The sequence below is a fragment of the Lampris incognitus genome, chromosome 3, assembly GCF_029633865.1.
Source record: "Lampris incognitus isolate fLamInc1 chromosome 3, fLamInc1.hap2, whole genome shotgun sequence".
Classification (NCBI taxonomy): domain Eukaryota; kingdom Metazoa; phylum Chordata; class Actinopteri; order Lampriformes; family Lampridae; genus Lampris; species Lampris incognitus.
The window spans coordinates 65,346,306-65,365,433 of NC_079213.1; the positions used below are offsets into that span (position 1 = coordinate 65,346,306).

The 19,128-nt window shown below is 45.6% G+C and overlaps 1 protein-coding gene across 1 annotated transcript in view; it reads left to right on the forward strand.

Moving 5' to 3' along the window:
• Positions 1-19,128, forward strand: part of ap1m3 (adaptor related protein complex 1 subunit mu 3) — a 55,188-nt gene that overhangs the window by 20,177 nt on the left and 15,883 nt on the right. The window contains exons 5-6 of the mRNA XM_056277005.1: positions 7,785-7,932; positions 14,533-14,659. Coding sequence (XP_056132980.1) covers positions 7,785-7,932; positions 14,533-14,659 — 275 coding nt within the window. The remainder of the gene's footprint in view (positions 1-7,784; positions 7,933-14,532; positions 14,660-19,128) is intronic.

Here is a 19,128-nt window from a genome sequence, read left to right on the forward strand (position 1 = left end):
AAACAATTCCCAGAAGCTGAAAACATCCCAGTTCTTGCATGGCCTGCATACTCACCGGACGTGTCACCCGTTGAGCATGTTTGGGATGCTCTGGATTGGCGTATATGACAGTGTGTTCCAGTTCCTGCCAATATCCAGCAACTTCACAGAGCCATTGAAGAGGAGTGGACCAACATTCCACATTCAAGATCACCAGATACTGACTGGTTTTCTGACCACTCCCCCATATTTGTGAAATCCATAGTTCAGTGCCTAATGAATTGTCTCTTTTCAAGAGCAAACTGCACATTTTAGAGTGGCATTTTATTGTTATATTTTTGTTCGGTATACAGTAATTAGATTATGGTTAGCTTTTGTGTGCAAGCAAACTTACACGTGACACAGCAGGGGAAAGAGACGGCCTCAATCTGATGACCTACACTATCAGAGTTGACCTGGCTCAACACATTGACTGATTTAGTAGACTCTGATCCCTCACTAAGATGGTGTCTAGCAGGTTCTCTAATTGCCTGCGGCCTGCCATGTCGTAAGTCCCTAGTGTCCAACACTTAATACATGTTTATACTGTGATGATGCACCTTGAGAACATGTATGCTGTCTAGTCTGTATATGCTCTCTGTGACCGCTTCATAGCAGGGCTGCATGTAGCTTGTCAGGGTCAACCTGCTACTGGAAGCACTGGTTGCTTTTCCTAAAGTGATCACCCCCCTACAAATACTATCTGGGTTGGGACGATCATTTAATTTTTCTGGTGTATTTTCTTTCTTTTTTTTAAAAGTTTTTTTTCCCCTTTTCTCCCCAATTTGTATCTGGCCAATTACCCAGCTCCTCTTGAGCCGTCCCGTTCGCTGCTCCACCTCCTCTCCGCCGATCCGGGGGCGCCCCGACCGACCAGAGGAGGCGTCAGTGCAGTGACCAGGACACATACCCACATCCGACTTCCCACCCGCAGACACGGCCAATTGTGTCTGTAGGGACGCCCGACCAAGCCGGAGGTAACACGGGGATTCGACCCGGCGATCCCGCGTTGGTAGGCAACGGAATAGACCGCTACGCTACCCGGGCGCCTTCTGGTGTATTTTCAATGTTAAATTAGGGGGAAACGGCGTTGCCTAAACAATGAAAAAGCCCTTGTCACTCTAGTTCTGAGGGTAAACAGCAGGCAGGGCAGGTGTTTGGCTATAAACATGCTGGGTCACATGTTGTTTACCTAGGTACACTTGCCCTTTATTCCCATGACAAGTTTCTACATCTCCCTGGACGAGTCAGCTGATAGTAATGGCTCCCCAGCTTGCACAGTATCAAGCAACCTGCTGCTCAGTACATGGACAGACAGACAGACAGACAGAGAACAGGACATTAACAATGGTAATGACAGTTGTGATGTATAAATGTAGGAATTACCAGAATAGCTGTCCCAGCTGCTAAAATGAAGAAACAATGGACAGTGAGGGATTCAGAGTACTTGAAAACATTTTCAAGTCTATAAATAATTTATTCACTGAGTTCCATAGCTCGGAAAAAAATGGGGAAAAACATTGAGAAGTGATAAAACTGTGGTTCCTTTCTATGAAAGTTATTGTGAACTTATGTGGTGGGTTACATTTGATATTTCTTTTCTTTCTTTTTTGTTTTTGTTTTTGTTTTTCTTCTTCTCCCTGATTGTATCTGGCCAATTACCCCACCCTTCCGAGATCTCCCGGTCGCTGCTCCACCCCCTCTGCCGATCCAAGGAGGGCTGTAGACTACCACATGCCTCCTCCGATACATGTGGAGTCGCCAGCCGCTTCTTTTCACCTGACAGTGAGGAGTTTCGCCAGGGACGTAGCGCATGGGAGGATCATGCTATTCCCCCTCCCCCTGAACAGGCGCCCCCAACCGACCAGAGGAGGCGACCAGGACACATACCCACTTCCAACTTCCCACCCGCAGACACAGCCAATTGGGTCTGTAGGGACGCCTGACAAAGCCGGAGGTAACACGGGGATTTGAACCCGCGACCCCCCCGTCTTGGTAAGGCAATGGAATGCTAGGAAACACCATGCTACCCGGACGCCCCTACATTTGATATTTCTGAACCAAAATATGGGTAAATGTTGTGCTGCAAATACATATGACTTTCAATCAAATGGCGGGGGGGGGGGGGGGGGCTACTCCATTTGAGCCTGATGACAACCTGAAGGATTACGGTACCCGCATCCATCACCACCACAGGTCACACATGTGGTTGGACAAACTACTTACTGTGGCTGGTTCATGATTTTAATTTTTTTTCTTTCCTCTGCTTCGTCAAACACTTCCCCCAGTGCCACTAACACATCACTGATGGAAATTTCTAGAAGCAAAACTGGTTTTACAACCTCCCAGTAGAGGTCCTGGTGCTACGCCAGGGTGTATTCAAGCCTTTCTGGTGCTCTGTGTCAGTCCCCCGTCTTATTTCAGACACTGTGTTTAGTGTTTTGTTGATATTTTTTACTTGTTTATGTGAATAATAAATAGTTTAGTGTCATGCTCTTGTTATATAAGCATAGTTTATTATCTCTGACAACAGTCAGTGGTTTTATGTAAATCTTTTTAAACTCATTACACCCATGGATAACCTGCACATACAAGATCCTGCAATTTCTTTTTATTTTGAGCAATGCCATGTGATGTGGTGTCTGAGACCAGTCCTCGGCAGACTGTGTTTATGCTGCTGTAAAACTCAAACGACCCCATTAGTTTGTGTTTCTGATGAAATTAAATTATATCCACCCTCCGTTGTTACCAGTCAGTAAGAGATGATGTAATCAAGAAACAGTTCAGCTCTGACTTGATATTTTTTATTTTTTATTTTTTTTGGGGGGGGGGGTAAGTAAGCCTGGAACTTTTTCCATGTCCTGCTGGGAAGCACCAAAGATGACCATAAAGAGCCAGACTGTCGATGGTTTCGCTTAGTGGAAAAATCTGTGCAGGTTTGCATCTCGGCAGGGATGCAGGCATGGTCTGCAGAGACTATAGAATCGCCGGGCTCTGTTTGTCCATGTTGTGCATCACCGTATAACATTTATCCATCTCTTCACAAAGCGCTTGTTGCTCTGGATTAACATTGGGTGATATAGCTGACCTCTGTTGGCCTTGGACGGTCATGGGCCAGACCGAATTATCAGAGCAGAGCTGCAATATCAAATGAATACGAATATCTTGCCCTCTTATTTCCGGATGAGCTAACCCCCTTTAAACTGATCCCAAATAATAAGTCTGGATGCTGTAATGCCTAAATTTATCCTGGATTATCCTGCACCGTGGCTGAGTCTGGATAATCATAGTCCTAATTTAGCTTTGAGTAATCACATGACTCTTTTTAACCAGGGATGAGTATGCGGTTCAGCTGACCCTGGATGATCATGTCACTTTGTAGATGTTATCATAGGAATATGAAATACATTTAAAAAGATTGTCTTCCTCTAGGCCTCTTAAATGGGGCAGGTCAGCTTGGTAGGGCAGGGCGCTTGCACTACCGAGGTTGGGATAGAAAGCCGTGACCATTCCAGGATGTGATTTTTGGGCAGTAGAAAACTCATAAAAACAATCAGGAGGGTGTAGTGGAAAATGGTGTGCGCCAGGTTATTTTAGTTACTCGCTTTATCTGAGACTCACAGTCTTACCTCCACCAACTGGCCTCACTGGAGATGACCAGAGGACTGTGGAAGACTTTTTCTCATCTGCACTGGATTCTTGTTGCAACTTCATATGAACCAGAGCAATAATATGGGAAAGGTGTAATGCAAATTGTTTTGCTGGTAAGGTATTTTGTGCTCCAATAAGGATTTTCTTTTTTGCCACTGTGGACTAAGCTGATGGTCATTACAGTTATGATGAGCCTTTTGCAGTAAATGGACTGGATTGACTCCATCCATTGTGTACCTTTACAGCATTAGGAATGGGAATGGGACTACTTGAGATTCTGTTGAGGAAGCCTGCGGATTCCTGCAAAGGCTCCTAGAGTGTTCATTGAGAGCCACGCCCTCTCTGTCCAGTTGAGAGATGGTTGTGAAAAGGGATTCTTCTCTTTGACTGTCAAATCACAACACCACCCATCTCAGTTATAGTTGCTACCCACCGGCAGTCAGGTTGCTGAACAGCTGATGCACCCATATGCACCTTACATTATTGTGTTATTGTGTACGGTTTATTTATTTATTGGATGCTGTGTCTTTTTTGTCCTTGTCTCCTTTGTGTTAAGACAGAGAGAGCCAGAGCACAAGAATTTCATTGTATTCTACACCTGCCATTGATAGGTGTAGAATACATAAAGAAACCGAGACCTGGCATAAAGGGGCACCTGAACAAGGCATCTCCACCGAGATATAACTACACTGACAAAGCCCGTGCTCGTGGCCACGGCGGTGGCATTGCTGTCCTGTAAAAAGGCTCTGTACTTCTACAACCACTGACTGTTTCTGAAACCCGGTCCTTTGAGTGCCTTGCTTTTAAATGTTAGCCACCAAAACCCCTAATGGTTATACTAATTTACGGCCCCCCAAAATCCAACTCATCCTTCACCCCACAGTGTTTTTTTTTTCTTACCTCGGTGTGTCCCACTCTCTCCAATATTTTGATTTTGGGTGATTTTAATATGCATGTGGATTCCTCCAAATGTTCCATTGCTGCTGATTTCCTGACCCACCTAGACTCATTAAACCTCGAGCACAACCTGTGAATGGCCTCGCCCACGATCGTGGCCACACATTGGACCTCATTATCACTGGAAATGTACCTGCCTCTGACCTAAACGTCTTTGAGTTTGGTGTCTCCGACCCTGAGGCTGTATTTTTTTTCTTCCCCCTTTCTTCTCCCCAATTGTATCCGGTCAATTACCCCACTCTTCTGAGCCATCCCGAACTCTGCTCCACCCTCTCTGCTGATCTGAGGAGGGCTTCAGACTACCACATGCCTCCTCCGATACATGTGGAGTCACCAGCCGCTTCTTTTCACCTGACAGTGAGGAGTTTCGCCAGGGGGATGTAGCACGTGGGAGGATCACGCTATTCTCCGCAGTCCCCCCCTGAACAGGAGCCCCGACCGAGAGAAGGAGGCGCTAGTGCAGCAACCAGGACACACCCACATCCAGCTTTCCGCCCGCAGACACTATGCCAATTGTAGGGACGCCCAACCAAGCTGCATGTAACATGGGGATTCGAACTGCCGATCCCTGTGTTGGTAGGTCACTCAACAGACCACCACTCCACCCAGGCTGTATCACTATCATCGGCAGTTACATCCTCCAATCACCCCCCCCCCCACTCCCACCTCACAGACAGGGTCATGCAGTATTGCAATCTTCATAGTCTGAACACTGCCCTCTTTCTTGAAACCATAATGTCCACCCTCTCAACTGACTTAAGCTCGCATTCCCTGATGAAATGATCCACCCCTACAATACCACCCCGACCACCTCCCTCAATACCCTCACCCCTGGACAAATAAGGAAAGCCACCTTCCAGCACTCCTCTCCCTGTTTCACTGATGGCCTGTGCTGCATGAAGACCCACGGCCACCAGTTGGGGAGGTTATGGAGAAAAGATGCAGCCAAATATGAGAGGTACTTGAAGAAAACCTGCTCCAGAGCACCCGCGACCTCTGACCGAGGCGATGGTTTACCTTACAGCACGACAATGACCCAAAGCATACAGCCAAGACAATGCTGGAGTGGCTTCATGACAAGTCCCTGTGACTGTCCTTGAGTGACCCAGCCAAAGCCCAGAGGTAAACCCCAAAGAACATCTCTGGAGAGACCTGAAGATGGCAATTCACAGATGCTTCCCATCCAATCTGACGAGCTTGGGGGGATCTGCCAGGAAGAATGAGATAAACTGCCCAAATCCAGGTGTGCAAAGCTTCTAGAGCAGGGATCTTAAACTCAAATTACCAGGGGGCCACTTGACAAGTGGTCATATGGAGGAAGGCCGGTGAAATAAGGATGAAGAAAAAACTGTTCAACTATATAACCTTCAAATCATTTTTTTTTATTATCAGAGTTTTCACATGAATAGGTGCATAGTGTATAACCTGGCCTGGGCCTACAAATTTAGCCCACTTCTTGCCAGAATCCTGGCACTTCATCTGCTGACACAGGTGAGGCAAATTTGCTTTAGACACCCTGAGGACAGCCTGGAGATGTTCATTGGTCAGTCTGGACCTTATTAAAGTTCATAGTTGAGAACAGTTTCTCACACAGATAAGTGCTGCCGAAAAGACACATGACCTGCCTGAACAGTTTGGACAACTGTGGGAATGTTTTGGGAAGCTGTCTTAGAACCATCCAAGCATCTCCTGCTTTCCTTGTGCGTCTGAACGTTGCCTTGAGCTCAGTGTTGCACTGCAAGTCAATGAGCTCCATGTGAAATGTGCTTGGAGCACCGTCCACATCAAAGGAGAAGAGGTCTGCAAATAACTGGAAAGTGCTGCTGTGAGTCTTGAAATCAGAAAAGCAATGCTCAAACTCCTGCTGCAGATTGTCAATGGCAGTCACATACTCATCAGCATTGACTCTGGCACCATCATCAGTAACTGATTGGCATGCTGGGAAGTGGAAAAATCTTTTCTCTGTGAGCTGTGTTTTCCATAATCTGAGTTCCACAGAGGAGGCTTTCACACTATCAAATGCTACAGTGACAAGTTGGTCTGCCCCCTGCAGTTTTAAATTAAGAGTGTTAAGTGCCTGTGTGATATCAACTAAGAAAGCTAAACCCATAAGCCATTTGGGATCATCATGCTCAGGAACATGTAGCCTGCCTTCTTTCATGACTTCTAGATGTGTGTGTGTGTGTGTGTGTGTGTGTGTGTGTGTGTGTGTGTGTGTGTGTGTGTGTGTGTGTGTGTGTGTGTGTGTGTGTGTGTGTGTGTGTGTGTGTGTGTGTGTGTGTGTGTATGTATATACATCTCAAAATATCCAAACCACTTATCCTACTCAGGGTCGAAGGGATGCTGGAGCCAATCCCAGCAGTCATCGGGTGGCAGGTGGGGAGACACCCTGGGCAAGCCACCGGTCCATCGCAGGGCTGACACGCACACATTCACACCTAGGGACAATTTAGTATGGCTGATTCACCTGACCTACATGTCTTTGGACTGTGGGAGGAAACCGGAGCCCCCCGGAGGAAACCCACACACGGGGAGAGCATGCAAACTCCACACAGAGGACGATCCGAGATGACCCCCAAGGTTGGACTACCCTGGGGCTTGAACCGAACCCGGGACCTTCGTGCTGTGAGGCAACAGTGCTAACCAGTGCGCCATTGTGCTGCCTGATATATATTTGTGTGTGTGTTTTTATTTTTTATTTTATTTCATTTATTTTTTACTACTTTATTAATCCCCATGGGGAAATTCTTTCTCTGCATTTAACCTATCCTACCTAGCTGTGTAGCTAGGAGCGGTGGGCAGTCACCATGCAGCACTCGGGGACCAACTGTAGTTTGTCTTTCCATTGCCTTAGTCGGGGGCACAGACAGGGGTGTTTACCCTAACATGCATGTCTTATTGATGGTGGGGGAAACCGGAGCACCCGGAGAAAACCCACCACAGACACGGGGAGAGCATGCAAACTCTACACAGAGGACGACCTGGGATGACCCCCAAGGTTGGACACCCAGGACCTTCTAGCTGTAAGGCGACACTGCTAACCACTGGGCCCCTGTGCCATTTTGTAATATGGTGCTTTCAAGACTCAAATTCTCTCTTTCTCTTCTCTGTTTCTCTCTCTCTCTCCCTCCCTCCCTCTTTCCCTCTTTCCCTCTCAGATACATCACCCAGCAGGGCCACAAACTAGAGGTCGGGGCTCCTCGGCCCCCTGCCACTGTAACTAATGCTGTGTCTTGGCGGTCAGAGGGCATCAAGTACAGGAAGAATGAAGTCTTCATGGACGTCATTGAGTCAGTCAACCTGCTGGTGAGGGTGATAGTCGCTGTGTCAAAATTGTTCATCTAAAAAATGATCAGTCACTGAGAAGTTTGTTACTTCCTCCGAACAAAAAAAAAATGTCAGGAAGACTGAATTGCTACAGGCATTGCAGTTTTTTTATTTTTTTGCACCCTGTGTGCATCTACATTCCTTATCTCAGATCATATGAGTCTGATATCTATATCTACTGGTAATGTCATTCTAAATACCATGCGATATCTGATCAGCATCCTTATCAGATTGAGGTTTCCATTGGTGCAGTCAATCATATTTAGATAAGTCAACTTACTGAACTACACTTGCAATTAAGTGGAAGTACAAAGCACAGTAGTGGGGTGGATCTTTGCAAACATCCACATGTTGTAACTGGTACTGGTACACTAGTAAAACAGAGTTTTTTTTTCTTGAGGCTGTTTGGATGCAGTAAAATACAATATTCTTAAAGCTGCACGACTGACACTCGTTTGTCTGTTATTGGCAAAACCCTTCATCAGCCGTTATCGTTTCCATCCCTGGGTCAGTTGCAAAATGCTTGTTTGTGTCTGCCTGGACATTTTTATGTGCCTTATTTTGCTCAAGTTGCAAAACCCACATTTTCCAACTGATAAAGGCAAGGTTTCCTCTGCCTTAGTTGTGGTTTGCAGGCAGTTAGAACCTGGCACGGGCCGTAAGCCGTCAACCTCCTGCAGCAAGTTTGACTCGTGAGTGAAGAGCCGTACCAGCAATAGAGTTTAATCCGGCTCATAACCTTTACTGCCATGGAGCAGAACTCTTACAAGAATTGAACCAAACAGAAATACCACAGCTAATCTAAAACCAGTGATGATAAGTCGGTTTAATGACAAGGAAGAGCAGTAATCACCCCCCCCCCCAAAGTCAAACCAGAAGCATGTCATAATTCCTGTTAACAGTTGTTAAAGCGTTCCCTTTGCCTGTGTTTCCAATCCCTCTCGGCAGGACCTCTGATTATGTGGAATAATAGCTGTGATTAAGACACACAGGCTTGCGGTCTTGTCAGCCCTATAAACTACCTCTTTCCGTGGCCAGATAGCACGAGAGAAACACAGGAATGCAAGAAAAAAACCTGGCGTAGCATTCAAAACAGGACTGTGTGTGATCATTTACGTGCAACTTTCTTTAACCCGTTTCACCCGCGAAATGTTTCCTCATCAAAAAAAGTAGGAATGGGGGCATGCGGGTAGCATGGTGGTCTATTCTGTTGCCTACCAACACGGGGATCACCGGTTCGAATCCCCGTGTTACCTCCGGCTTGGTCGAGCGTACCTACAGATACAATTGGCCCTGTCTGTGGGTGGGAAGCCGGATGTGGGTATGTGTCCTGGTCACTGCACTAGCGCCTCCTCTGGTCGGTCGGGGGGCCTGTTCGGGGGGGGAGGGGGAATAGCATGATCCTCTCACACGCTACGTCCCCTCGGGGAAACTCCTTACTGTCAGGTGAAAAGAAGCGGCTGGCGACTCCACATATATGGGAGGACACATGTGGTAGACTGCAGCCCTCCCCGGATCGGCAGAGGGGGTGGAGCAGCGACCGGGACGGCTCGGAAGAGTGGGGTAGTTGGACAGATACAATTGAGGAGAAAAAAGGGGGGTGGGGAGTAGGAATGACGAGAGGCACACAGAATATAAGAGTTATTAAGGGGGAGTTTCGATGTCAGGTCAGGAAAGATTCGTGGTTTCAGATGTGTTGAACCACGACTCCGTTCATCTTAAGGGGTCACGTTCGAGAAGCATAATCTCATTTTTGTGCCCAGACTCGTCGAAATCATTAGAATGCCCCTCCTGCCATGCAAGGTGCAAGTAAAGGTAGCACCTGAGCCATGGTTAAAAAGTAAATCAACACCAACACTTAACCTGTTCTGGCAAGACAACTGTCTGTCTCCCCTAACTGTCACGACTGCTAAAGCCAGGCTGTTGTCTAGCTTTGCTGATGCTGCACCATGCCCCGAATGGAGCGTCGGTGCACAGTTGACAACCACACAACAACTCTGCCCTCAGTGATATCTGTGATTCATAGTTCATTTCAGACAGCTGGGGCTCCTACACGCACAAAAACAAAATATTTGTGTGTGGGTGCATCCTCTGGTCCAGCATTATGACGTGCAAATGGTGGCATGTTTGATTTAACACAAACACCCGGACACACTTAGCAGCCTAGCTCTTCTGTATCATGCAGGATTTTACAACTAGTTAGCATCCGAGTAGCTGACGTTATGAAGAGTCCCACGCTAACTGGGTTTCCTGAGATGTTCAGTAAAAGATGAATTTGCTTTCCGGACCCACAGTGAACTTGATATTAAAGCCTTCGTGTTATAACTTTTGCACGTCTTGCAGCTCCCCGACACTGCTATCCTCCTTCCTTCAATTGAATTTCCAAGGAAATGGTCTCTAACTTCCTCTCACAACAATCCTCCATTCTTTTTAAAACCTTTTTTTTGTAGATTTTCTGTTTTGTGCAGCATGCAGAGATTGATATAACTAGCTGTAGGTTATTTTGTCAATTAAGCAGACCATAGCAGGTGTTTTAACCTCCTCACTAATCTGAATATGTGTGCATTCAAACTGAATCACAGCCTAGGCTACGGGGCTTGAGAGTCGTGTGTCTTCTTTACTGAAGAGTCACTAATCTCAGAGAGGACTTTGAGTTTTGAGGAGGAAATCATTCTAGATATGATTCTTCGTACCTAATTTGTACCAAATTGTCAAACAACTCCTGCATACCTCCTCTGTTTAAGTCTACTTTAAGTTACATGAAACAACAACTTACTTTTGGGGCTTTGCTATATGCATGGACTGCTGCAGTACAGTGATGAATATTAGTAAAAAACACTTTGCTTGTAAGAGAAAAATTATCTGTTATTTTAAAATGATTTACATTGTTGAACTCTGCTTGTATGTATGTATGTATGTATGTATGTATGTATGTATGTATGTATGTATGTATGTATGTATGTATGTATGTATATATATATGTGTGTGTGTGTGTGTGTGTGTGTGTGTGTGTGTATGTATGTATGTATGTATGTATGTATGTATGTATGTATGTATGTATATATGTGTGTGTGTATGTATGTGTGTATGTATGTATATGTACATATATGTGTGCATGTATGTATGTGTATGCACGTACGCACACACGTGTATGTATGTAGGTATGTAGGTATGTATGTATGTACACATATGTAGGTATGCACGCATGCACGCACATATGTATGTATGTATGTATGTACGTACGCACATATATGTGTGTATGTATGTGTGTGTATGCATATACATATGCATGTACATATGTATATGTACGTATATGTGTGTATGTATGTATGTATGTATGTGTATGCACGTACGTACACACGTGTATGTATGTATGTATGTATGTATGTATGTATGCATGCATGTATGTATGTATGTATGTATGCATGTATGCATGTACACATATGTACGTACGTACATACATACGCATGCACGCACATATGTATGTATGTATGTATGTATGTATGTATGTATGTATGTATGTATGTATGTACGTACGTACGTATATATGTGTGTATGTATGTATGTGTGTATATGTGTGTGTGCGTGTATGCATGTATGTATGTATGTATGTATATGTGTGTGTATGTATGTATGCATGTCTGTATGTACGTACGTATATGTGTGTGTATGTATGTATGTATGTATGTATGTATGTATGTATGTATGCATATGTGTGTGTGTGTGTGTGTGTGTGCGTGCGTGCGCACATAACATGTTATAAACTTTTAGTTGAGGAACTCAACTAAGCAGAAGCTTAACCTCTGCATTTCTACTGAAGAGATACTAGGGATGAAGAGATACTCGGGATGAAGAGATACTAGGGAGCCAGAAAGCTGTGATCACATTTAAATACACTGCTTATTAATTAGGTCAGCACAACACACAGAAGTAGTAGCTTTGACTGTGAGTCGGGGAGTATTCTTAAGACATCACTAAACAAACGACATAGCTAGATGGGTTTTACTTATTTCATAATATCAATGAATTATTGCTTAAATGCACAATTGTTTTTAACAAATACAGTTAGTCACACTGATATCTTGTAAAACACTTGGCTGTATGCGCCACGACCTCCTAAGTTATAGATTTTTACAAGTGCGAGTTGAGAACAGAAGAATTTAATCGCCGAACACAAACATTTGTATCCTGACCTTTTCTGTGTTGAGGTCAGAGACAGAAACTCAATGTCTCTGAGTCAAAATCACCAGGAAATGGTGACTAATGCTCAGCTCTCCTGCAGGGACGGGATTCTACATTTGTTATTCACAAGATCCCGGGGAGGTTTTTCTTCATTCGTGTACATAAGCTTAGCCCTGCAGAGTTAAAAAGAGGAGGGATGACTCTCTTCTCCGGCATCTTGTTCTGGGAACAACTTTTCAGGTCACTGGACGATTTCTGAATATTCTTAAAGGATAGGTTCACTTCTTTTTGAAGCTTTATCTCATTTAAAATGTCGCCGATCATTATTAAGATTTAGAATCGAACTGATCAGTACTGAGAAACTGACCCTAGCTGAATATTCACACTGGGCTTCCGCTCAGTCCAACAGGGCAATCGCTTAAGCGTTCAAACCCCCCCCCCCCGATATATATTGTTTTCATTAATGGAAAGCTCACAGTACATTCACTCTTATTTTCATTAATATTTGTTATTCAATATAGAAGAAAGATCTGACAATCGACACAGTAAATCCCAACCATCTGCAAACCTCACATTTATGAGAGCAGAAGTTCTCGCAGCCCTGCAGCGCTGCAGCCATGTAGCATTACCTTCAACCATGTATATGTGCAGAATAGTGCAGATGGAGCAAGGAAAACGTGCGTCTATGCAGAAGTGCAAATAAAACTATTTTAATTCGAAAGAAAGCATGGTTTTGCAACTATATTTTCAATTAAACATTTTAAGACATGTTTTGCTGTACTGTGAGCTTCCAATTTTGGAAAAAGGTGATATGACTTTGCTGTTTGAAGGCTTCCGGGGATGGGCAACATGATCCAGAAAGGGCCGGTGCGGGTGCAGGTCTTTGCTCCAGCCAAGCAGTTACACACCTGAGTCTTTTAGTCAACCAATAGTCTTTGCTAAGGACCTTGATTAATAGACTCAGGTGTGTAACTGCTTGGCTGGAAAAAACGACCTGCACCCACACCGGACCTTTCTGGGTCATGTTGCTCATCCCTGGGCCCCATTGGACTATGTTGAAGTCCGGTGAGAGGATTCAGCAACGTTTCTAAATACTCAGGCAATCAGACTGTCTTTATGATGCTAAATGATGTTGCTAAGTGATGATGTTAAATGATGATGCTAAGTGATGATGCTAAATGAAGATGCTAAGTGATGATGCTAAATGATGATGCTAAGTGATGATGCTAAGTGATGATGCTAAATGATGATGCTAAATGGGATGACATGCAAATTTGTGAAGCGTTCCCCTTTTTTTGTTTTGTTTGTTTTGGGGTTTTTTTTGCGCAGCATGGCGGCCCAATGCTTAGCACTCACAGCAAGAAGGTCCTGGGTTTGAACCCCAGGGTTGTCCAACCTTGGGAGTCATCCCAGGTCGTCCTCTGTGTGGAGTTTGCGTGTTCTCCCCATGTCTGCAGTGTGTTTCCTCCCACCATCAAAAAGACATGCATGTTAGGGTTAATACTCCTGTCTGTGCCCCTGAGCAAGGCAATGGGGAAAGAACAGGAGTTGGTCCCCGGGTGCTGCACCGCGGCTGCCAACTGCTCCTAGCTACACAGCTAGGATGGGTTAAATGTATGGAAGAAAATCAAAAACTCAACAACAGTTGATGAGCTCTGCATTCAGAAAAAAATAGCCTCATTTTTTCCCCCATAGGAGTGTAAAGGTCAAAAATGCCCCCCCCCCCCATCAGTGGCTGGCAGCAGGGTGGTTCTTCTCTCTGCTGTTGCAGTTTGATGAGAGGTGAAAGGTGGCACAAGATCTGATGAGACGTTAAACCTGAGCTAGAGCGCTGCCATGCCATGGGCACTTCCTTATCTGTGACTCTTCATCCTCAAGTCCGCCTTACCCTTTATGAATAAACTCACATCAGTTCAGTAGCCTGCCATCTCTCCCCCCCCCCCCCTCTCTTATATTGGGTGCAGTGAACCTGACAGTCCTATCTGTTGTGCCTTCTTGTTTAGTCAAAATCTTCCGTCGATCAGCTTGTCTGCCACTTTTCCTGTTTTGTCTTTGTGCACTCTGTGACTCATCCTGTCCTGTTTTCTCTCTTCTTCTTCTACTTCTCTCTCTCTCTCTCTCTCTCTGCCTATGTCAGTTTGTTTATGTGGGTCTCTTTCTGTTATCTGCTTGTGACGGTGAGGCTGGTGGAAGTTGCTGTGTTGTTTTCATTCGTTCATTCACGCTTTCTGCTTATGTTTGGACATTTGCGATCCAAATCACAAGAGTTGACTGAGCACTTGTTGATATGCTGGTTCTGAAAATATTTCACCGTGCACAATATGCTTTTTTCCCCCCTTTCCATGTTATTTGATATACCGGTCATGTAATCTCCTCCTTGTCTCCTTTCGCCTATAGGTGAGTGCCAGTGGCAGCGTGCTGCGCAGTGAGATCCTGGGCAGCATCAAACTGAAAGTGGTCCTGTCAGGGATGCCTGAACTCAGACTGGGTCTCAACGACAAAGTACTGTTTGAGATCACAGGCAGTGAGTAACCTCGTACTGACATAACTGTCTGTATATTACAGGCATTTACTGACTGAGTATTTATTTATGTGTATTTATGTTTTATGGTCTTCGTGTTGTGTTTATGTGCCCTGTGCTTTATGTGTGCTAAATGTGTGCGTCCCACTGCTGCATAACCAATTACCCCGGTGGGGACAAATAAAGTTATTGATTGATTGATTTATTGGGCCGATTTTACACGCAGGTAATAGACGTGGAAGGAATTGCACCCAGGTGGGTTGGGAGTTTGACAAATAGGCAAAATGAACCCTGATACAGACCGGCAGCTGTAACTGTTGGCCGAACTCAAATTCGTGTTTAGATGTAGTCTGTATTTCAGGACCTTCACGCGTGTAGGCTGCGAGGCCCCAGTTCGCATCTACTTAACACAAAGATAAGCATCTGTCATGCTGATCCTCCTCTTCCTACTTTTCACATCCCTACTCCTCCTTATTTCTGGGGAGGGGCTTTACGGGGTGTCTTGTCTCTCTCTCCCTTCTAAGTTAATCCTCACCCCGGGCTAGAGCCGTCCAGATGAAAGACTGGGGCCTCTGAATCCCCCACATTTGAAGTCTAGCCCCCCCCCCCCCGCCCCCTCGCCTCCCCCCTGCTATTTGCATCAGTCTGAGAAGAAATATGTACCCACAAGTAATGTTGGCAAAATACACTACGACTAGAAAGCTTTCAGAGATACGTTTTGCAGACTCACCGGTTTTTTTAAACACAACCTTACCCTGTTACCTCAACATTTGTAACGTAAATATAAGATAACCGACATGTTTGCATGTACTGCTTACTGTGGCAGATGGATGCAACGTCAAAGTGGTGGAAAGGCAATAAAGCAGTGCCCTCTGCTGGCAGCAGACTGGAAATGCAAAGAACAGAGACGTCTTACAATCTACTTAGTTTCTCAAAAATGTTGGTAATGTTTTGAATGTGATATTGTTAACGATTATCCCTTAACATATAAACATAGCTTAATCTTGTGTAGTTTTGAGTAGATGAGCAAGTGGAATCGTGGAGAGTTAAAATATGAAGTAATGGTCCTGTGATGGCCTGGCGGCCTGTCCAGGGTGTCTCTCCCGCCTGCCGCCCAGTGACTGCTGGGATGGGCTCCAGCATCCCCGCCACCCTGAGAGCAGGGTAAGCGGTTCGGGTAATGGATGGATGGGTGGAATACGGTTAACCCAAGGTTTGTCACTTTCTTTGCTGCACCCAAAAACTCGAGGATGGTCGCTGGTCAATTCATGTCAGTCATGGTTCGTTTTATTATCGTATTATAGTGAGATGGCTGAACTTCACCGCTTTATAACATATGGTATTCAGATGAGAAGACTTTGGTGCAAACCTACTTCACACTGGTTTTGGGGTAACAAGCAGAGATAAAGGTGTGCAAGAGAGGGATGTTGTGCTAGGCTCAAGCTAAATCCCCTGTAGGGCGGACCAGTGCAGATTGATAGTCATGCTTATAAACAGTATCCACACATGACCGTGCCGGCTGTTGATTACAATGCATAGACCTGACCACACCAGGGTAGCGCACGTTGACCTTGTCTGCGCCCGCTCACGGGAACTTGATGCACCGTTAAACTCTCTTGGAATACGTTTTGGTGATTTCAATATGCAACGGCAGTCAGAAATCGTAAACATGCCTCCTCGGCATATGCCACATTGATCCCGGAGAAGACAGGATCGGAGCAGAATTGCTGACAAATGCCAAGTGCTGCAACGCATTAGGTTCTGTCCGCTCCTGGGCATTAAAAGCACAGAAAAAGGTGCAGTAAGAGCAGCTTTTAAGGTGTGCCACAAGGGAATCTGTGTCACATCTTTTCTCTCTCTCTCTCTCGCTCACTCATTCTCTCTCTCTCTCTCTCTCTCTCTCTCGCTGTCTCTCCCTCTCCTTTGATCGTGTTGAGCATGAATATCTATGGCTCACATTGAGGGCCTTTGGTTCTGGTCCTGGCTTTATTAGCAAACTTAAGGTTCTGTATTGTGACATTCAGAGTGTGCGGAAAATTAATGGTGGTTTGAGCGCTCCTTTTCAAATGCAAAGGGGGGTTAGACAAGGCTGTGCCCTCTCGGGCATGTTGTATTCCCTACCGTTTGAGCCGCTGTTACACAAACTCAGATCTGACCTTCAGGGTATAACTGTCCCAGGTTGCAGTGCACCCTTAAAACGGTCGGCCTGTGCAGATGATCTAGTAATTCTGGTGAACAGTCAGCAGGATATTGACATGTTGGAGAGGGACACCGTCCAGTTTGGCTTAATATCTTCAGCCAAAGTTAGCTGGCTCAAAAGCGATGCTGTCAGTGTTGGGGGTGTACTGGAGAAGAAGCTCGTTAAGAGCTTGTTTTGATCTGGAAAGTTTTCGCAGAGTGTGGTGTTGTAAAGATGTGCTTTGCTGTGCTGTGGATGATGAGCTGATCTCGGGGAGTGTCCTGAGGTGATTTGGATTCTGTGTGTTACCGACCCCGTTGGCTCTTTATCCCACTTATTTTGTTGTGACTTTTTTGAAATTTTTATTAAAGTATTGTTCAAAATCTCTCTCTCTCTCGCTCTCTCTCTCTCTCTCTCTTTCTCTCTCTGTCTCTCTCTCTCGCTCTCTCTCTCTCTCTCTCTCTCTCTCTCTCTCTCTCTCTCTCTCTCTCTCTCTCTCTCTCTCTCTCTCTCTCTCTCTCTCTGTCCCTCTCTCTCACTTACTCCCCCAGGGGCGCAACGAGGGGGGTGCAGAGGGTGCAATTCACACAGGCGCCGCATCAGCGGGGGCGCCAAAAGACCGTCTGCAAAAAATTATTATAATTAAAAGATATAACATGTAACTATATATTCTAACCCAAAATTCTCATCTAAGTAATAATATTCATAAATATTTAACTTTTAAAAATACAAATAGGCCTATAACCAGAAATTGTTTACTGTACACTATACTTTTGGCGCCCCGCTGATGCGGCGCCTGTGTGCATTGCACCCTCTGCACCCCCCCCTCGTTGCGCCCCTGTACTCCCCCAATCTCTCTCTCTCTCTCTCTCTCTCTCTCTCTCTCTCTCTCTCTCTCTCTCTCTCTCTCTCTCTCTCTGTCACACACACACACACACACACACACACACACACACACACACACACACACACACACACACACACACACACACACTTCTTCCACCTTCCATCCTCTACAGCTCTAGAAATGAAGTGTGTCCCATGTGACCTTTCTCCCTTGCCCTTCTTAATAATCATGCTGTTGGTGTGTGTATGTGTGTTGGAGAAGGGGCTAGTTCAGTGTGTGTGTGTGTGTGTGTGCGTGTGTGTGTGTGTGTTAAGTGTGCTTGTGAAGGCCAAGTATAAAGGGCTTCACTTTAAGGCCAAGAATTTTGCTGGACTGACCTCAGCTAAACCCACTCATGAGGAAATGTCAAGCACTGACACATACACATATTCACACAAACCTGTGAAAGAATACACAACAAACCTGCATATGCATGCACACACACACATACACACACACACACATACACACTCCCTTTCCCAACCCACCGGAGAGGCCTTCGAGTCGGTCCAGAGCTGTATTCTGAGCAGGTGAAGCAGGTTCGGGTTTGGCTGACTGTCGAGTGAAGGGATTTGGTTGAAGGCCCACTGTCATTACAGACGTGTCTACCTCTCAACATCCTCCGGTTGCCATGGAGCAGGAGGAAATGATGTTTTCTCAGGCAGAATACGAATGCAGCCGCGACCGAGCTCCTACTTTACACTAATTAATGCTGCAGTTCCTACAGGGGTTGTTTGCTAGAGGTGATTTTAGTAAAGTGCCCGTTGTCTCTTCGAGAGACACGGTCTCCAAGTTCAGGAGTCGCAGCCCATGGTGGTCGGTGTTGCTGCAGTCTGGTGTTGGTGCAGGATGGCGCTCTGCAAACCTGTGAAAATACTAGTAGTTCACCACCTTTCAGATAGTTGCACAAACATGAAGATTTCTTGATGTGGCCTTTTTGTTTTTTATACATTTATTTCTGATTTTTCCCTTTTTTCCTCCCAATTTAGTGGCCAATCGCTCCCTATTCTAGTTGAAACACCCACCCTCGTACTGCATGCGTTCGCCAAATGCATCTCTCCGGCCGGCAGTCTCGAAGGAGACGCCTCGCCACTTCCGTGACAAGGCGACTCCAGGCCGAACCACTGCTTTTTCCCCGCACACCCAGAGACGCATTCATGGGACGCACACAAGCCGACTCCGTCCCCCTCCCGAAGACAGCGCTGCCCATTATTGCTGCTTCGCTGAGTCCGGCCATAGTCGGATCTGACGAGACCGGGGCGCGAACCCCAGTGGGCAACTGCATCGCCACAAAGCCGATGCTGAGACCGTTACACCACCGCGGACCCCGATGTGGCCTTTTCTAAGGTTGTTAAAGTGTCTGACAAGTTAAAAGCACAAGGTTATTTTAATAGTTTCACACTGTCA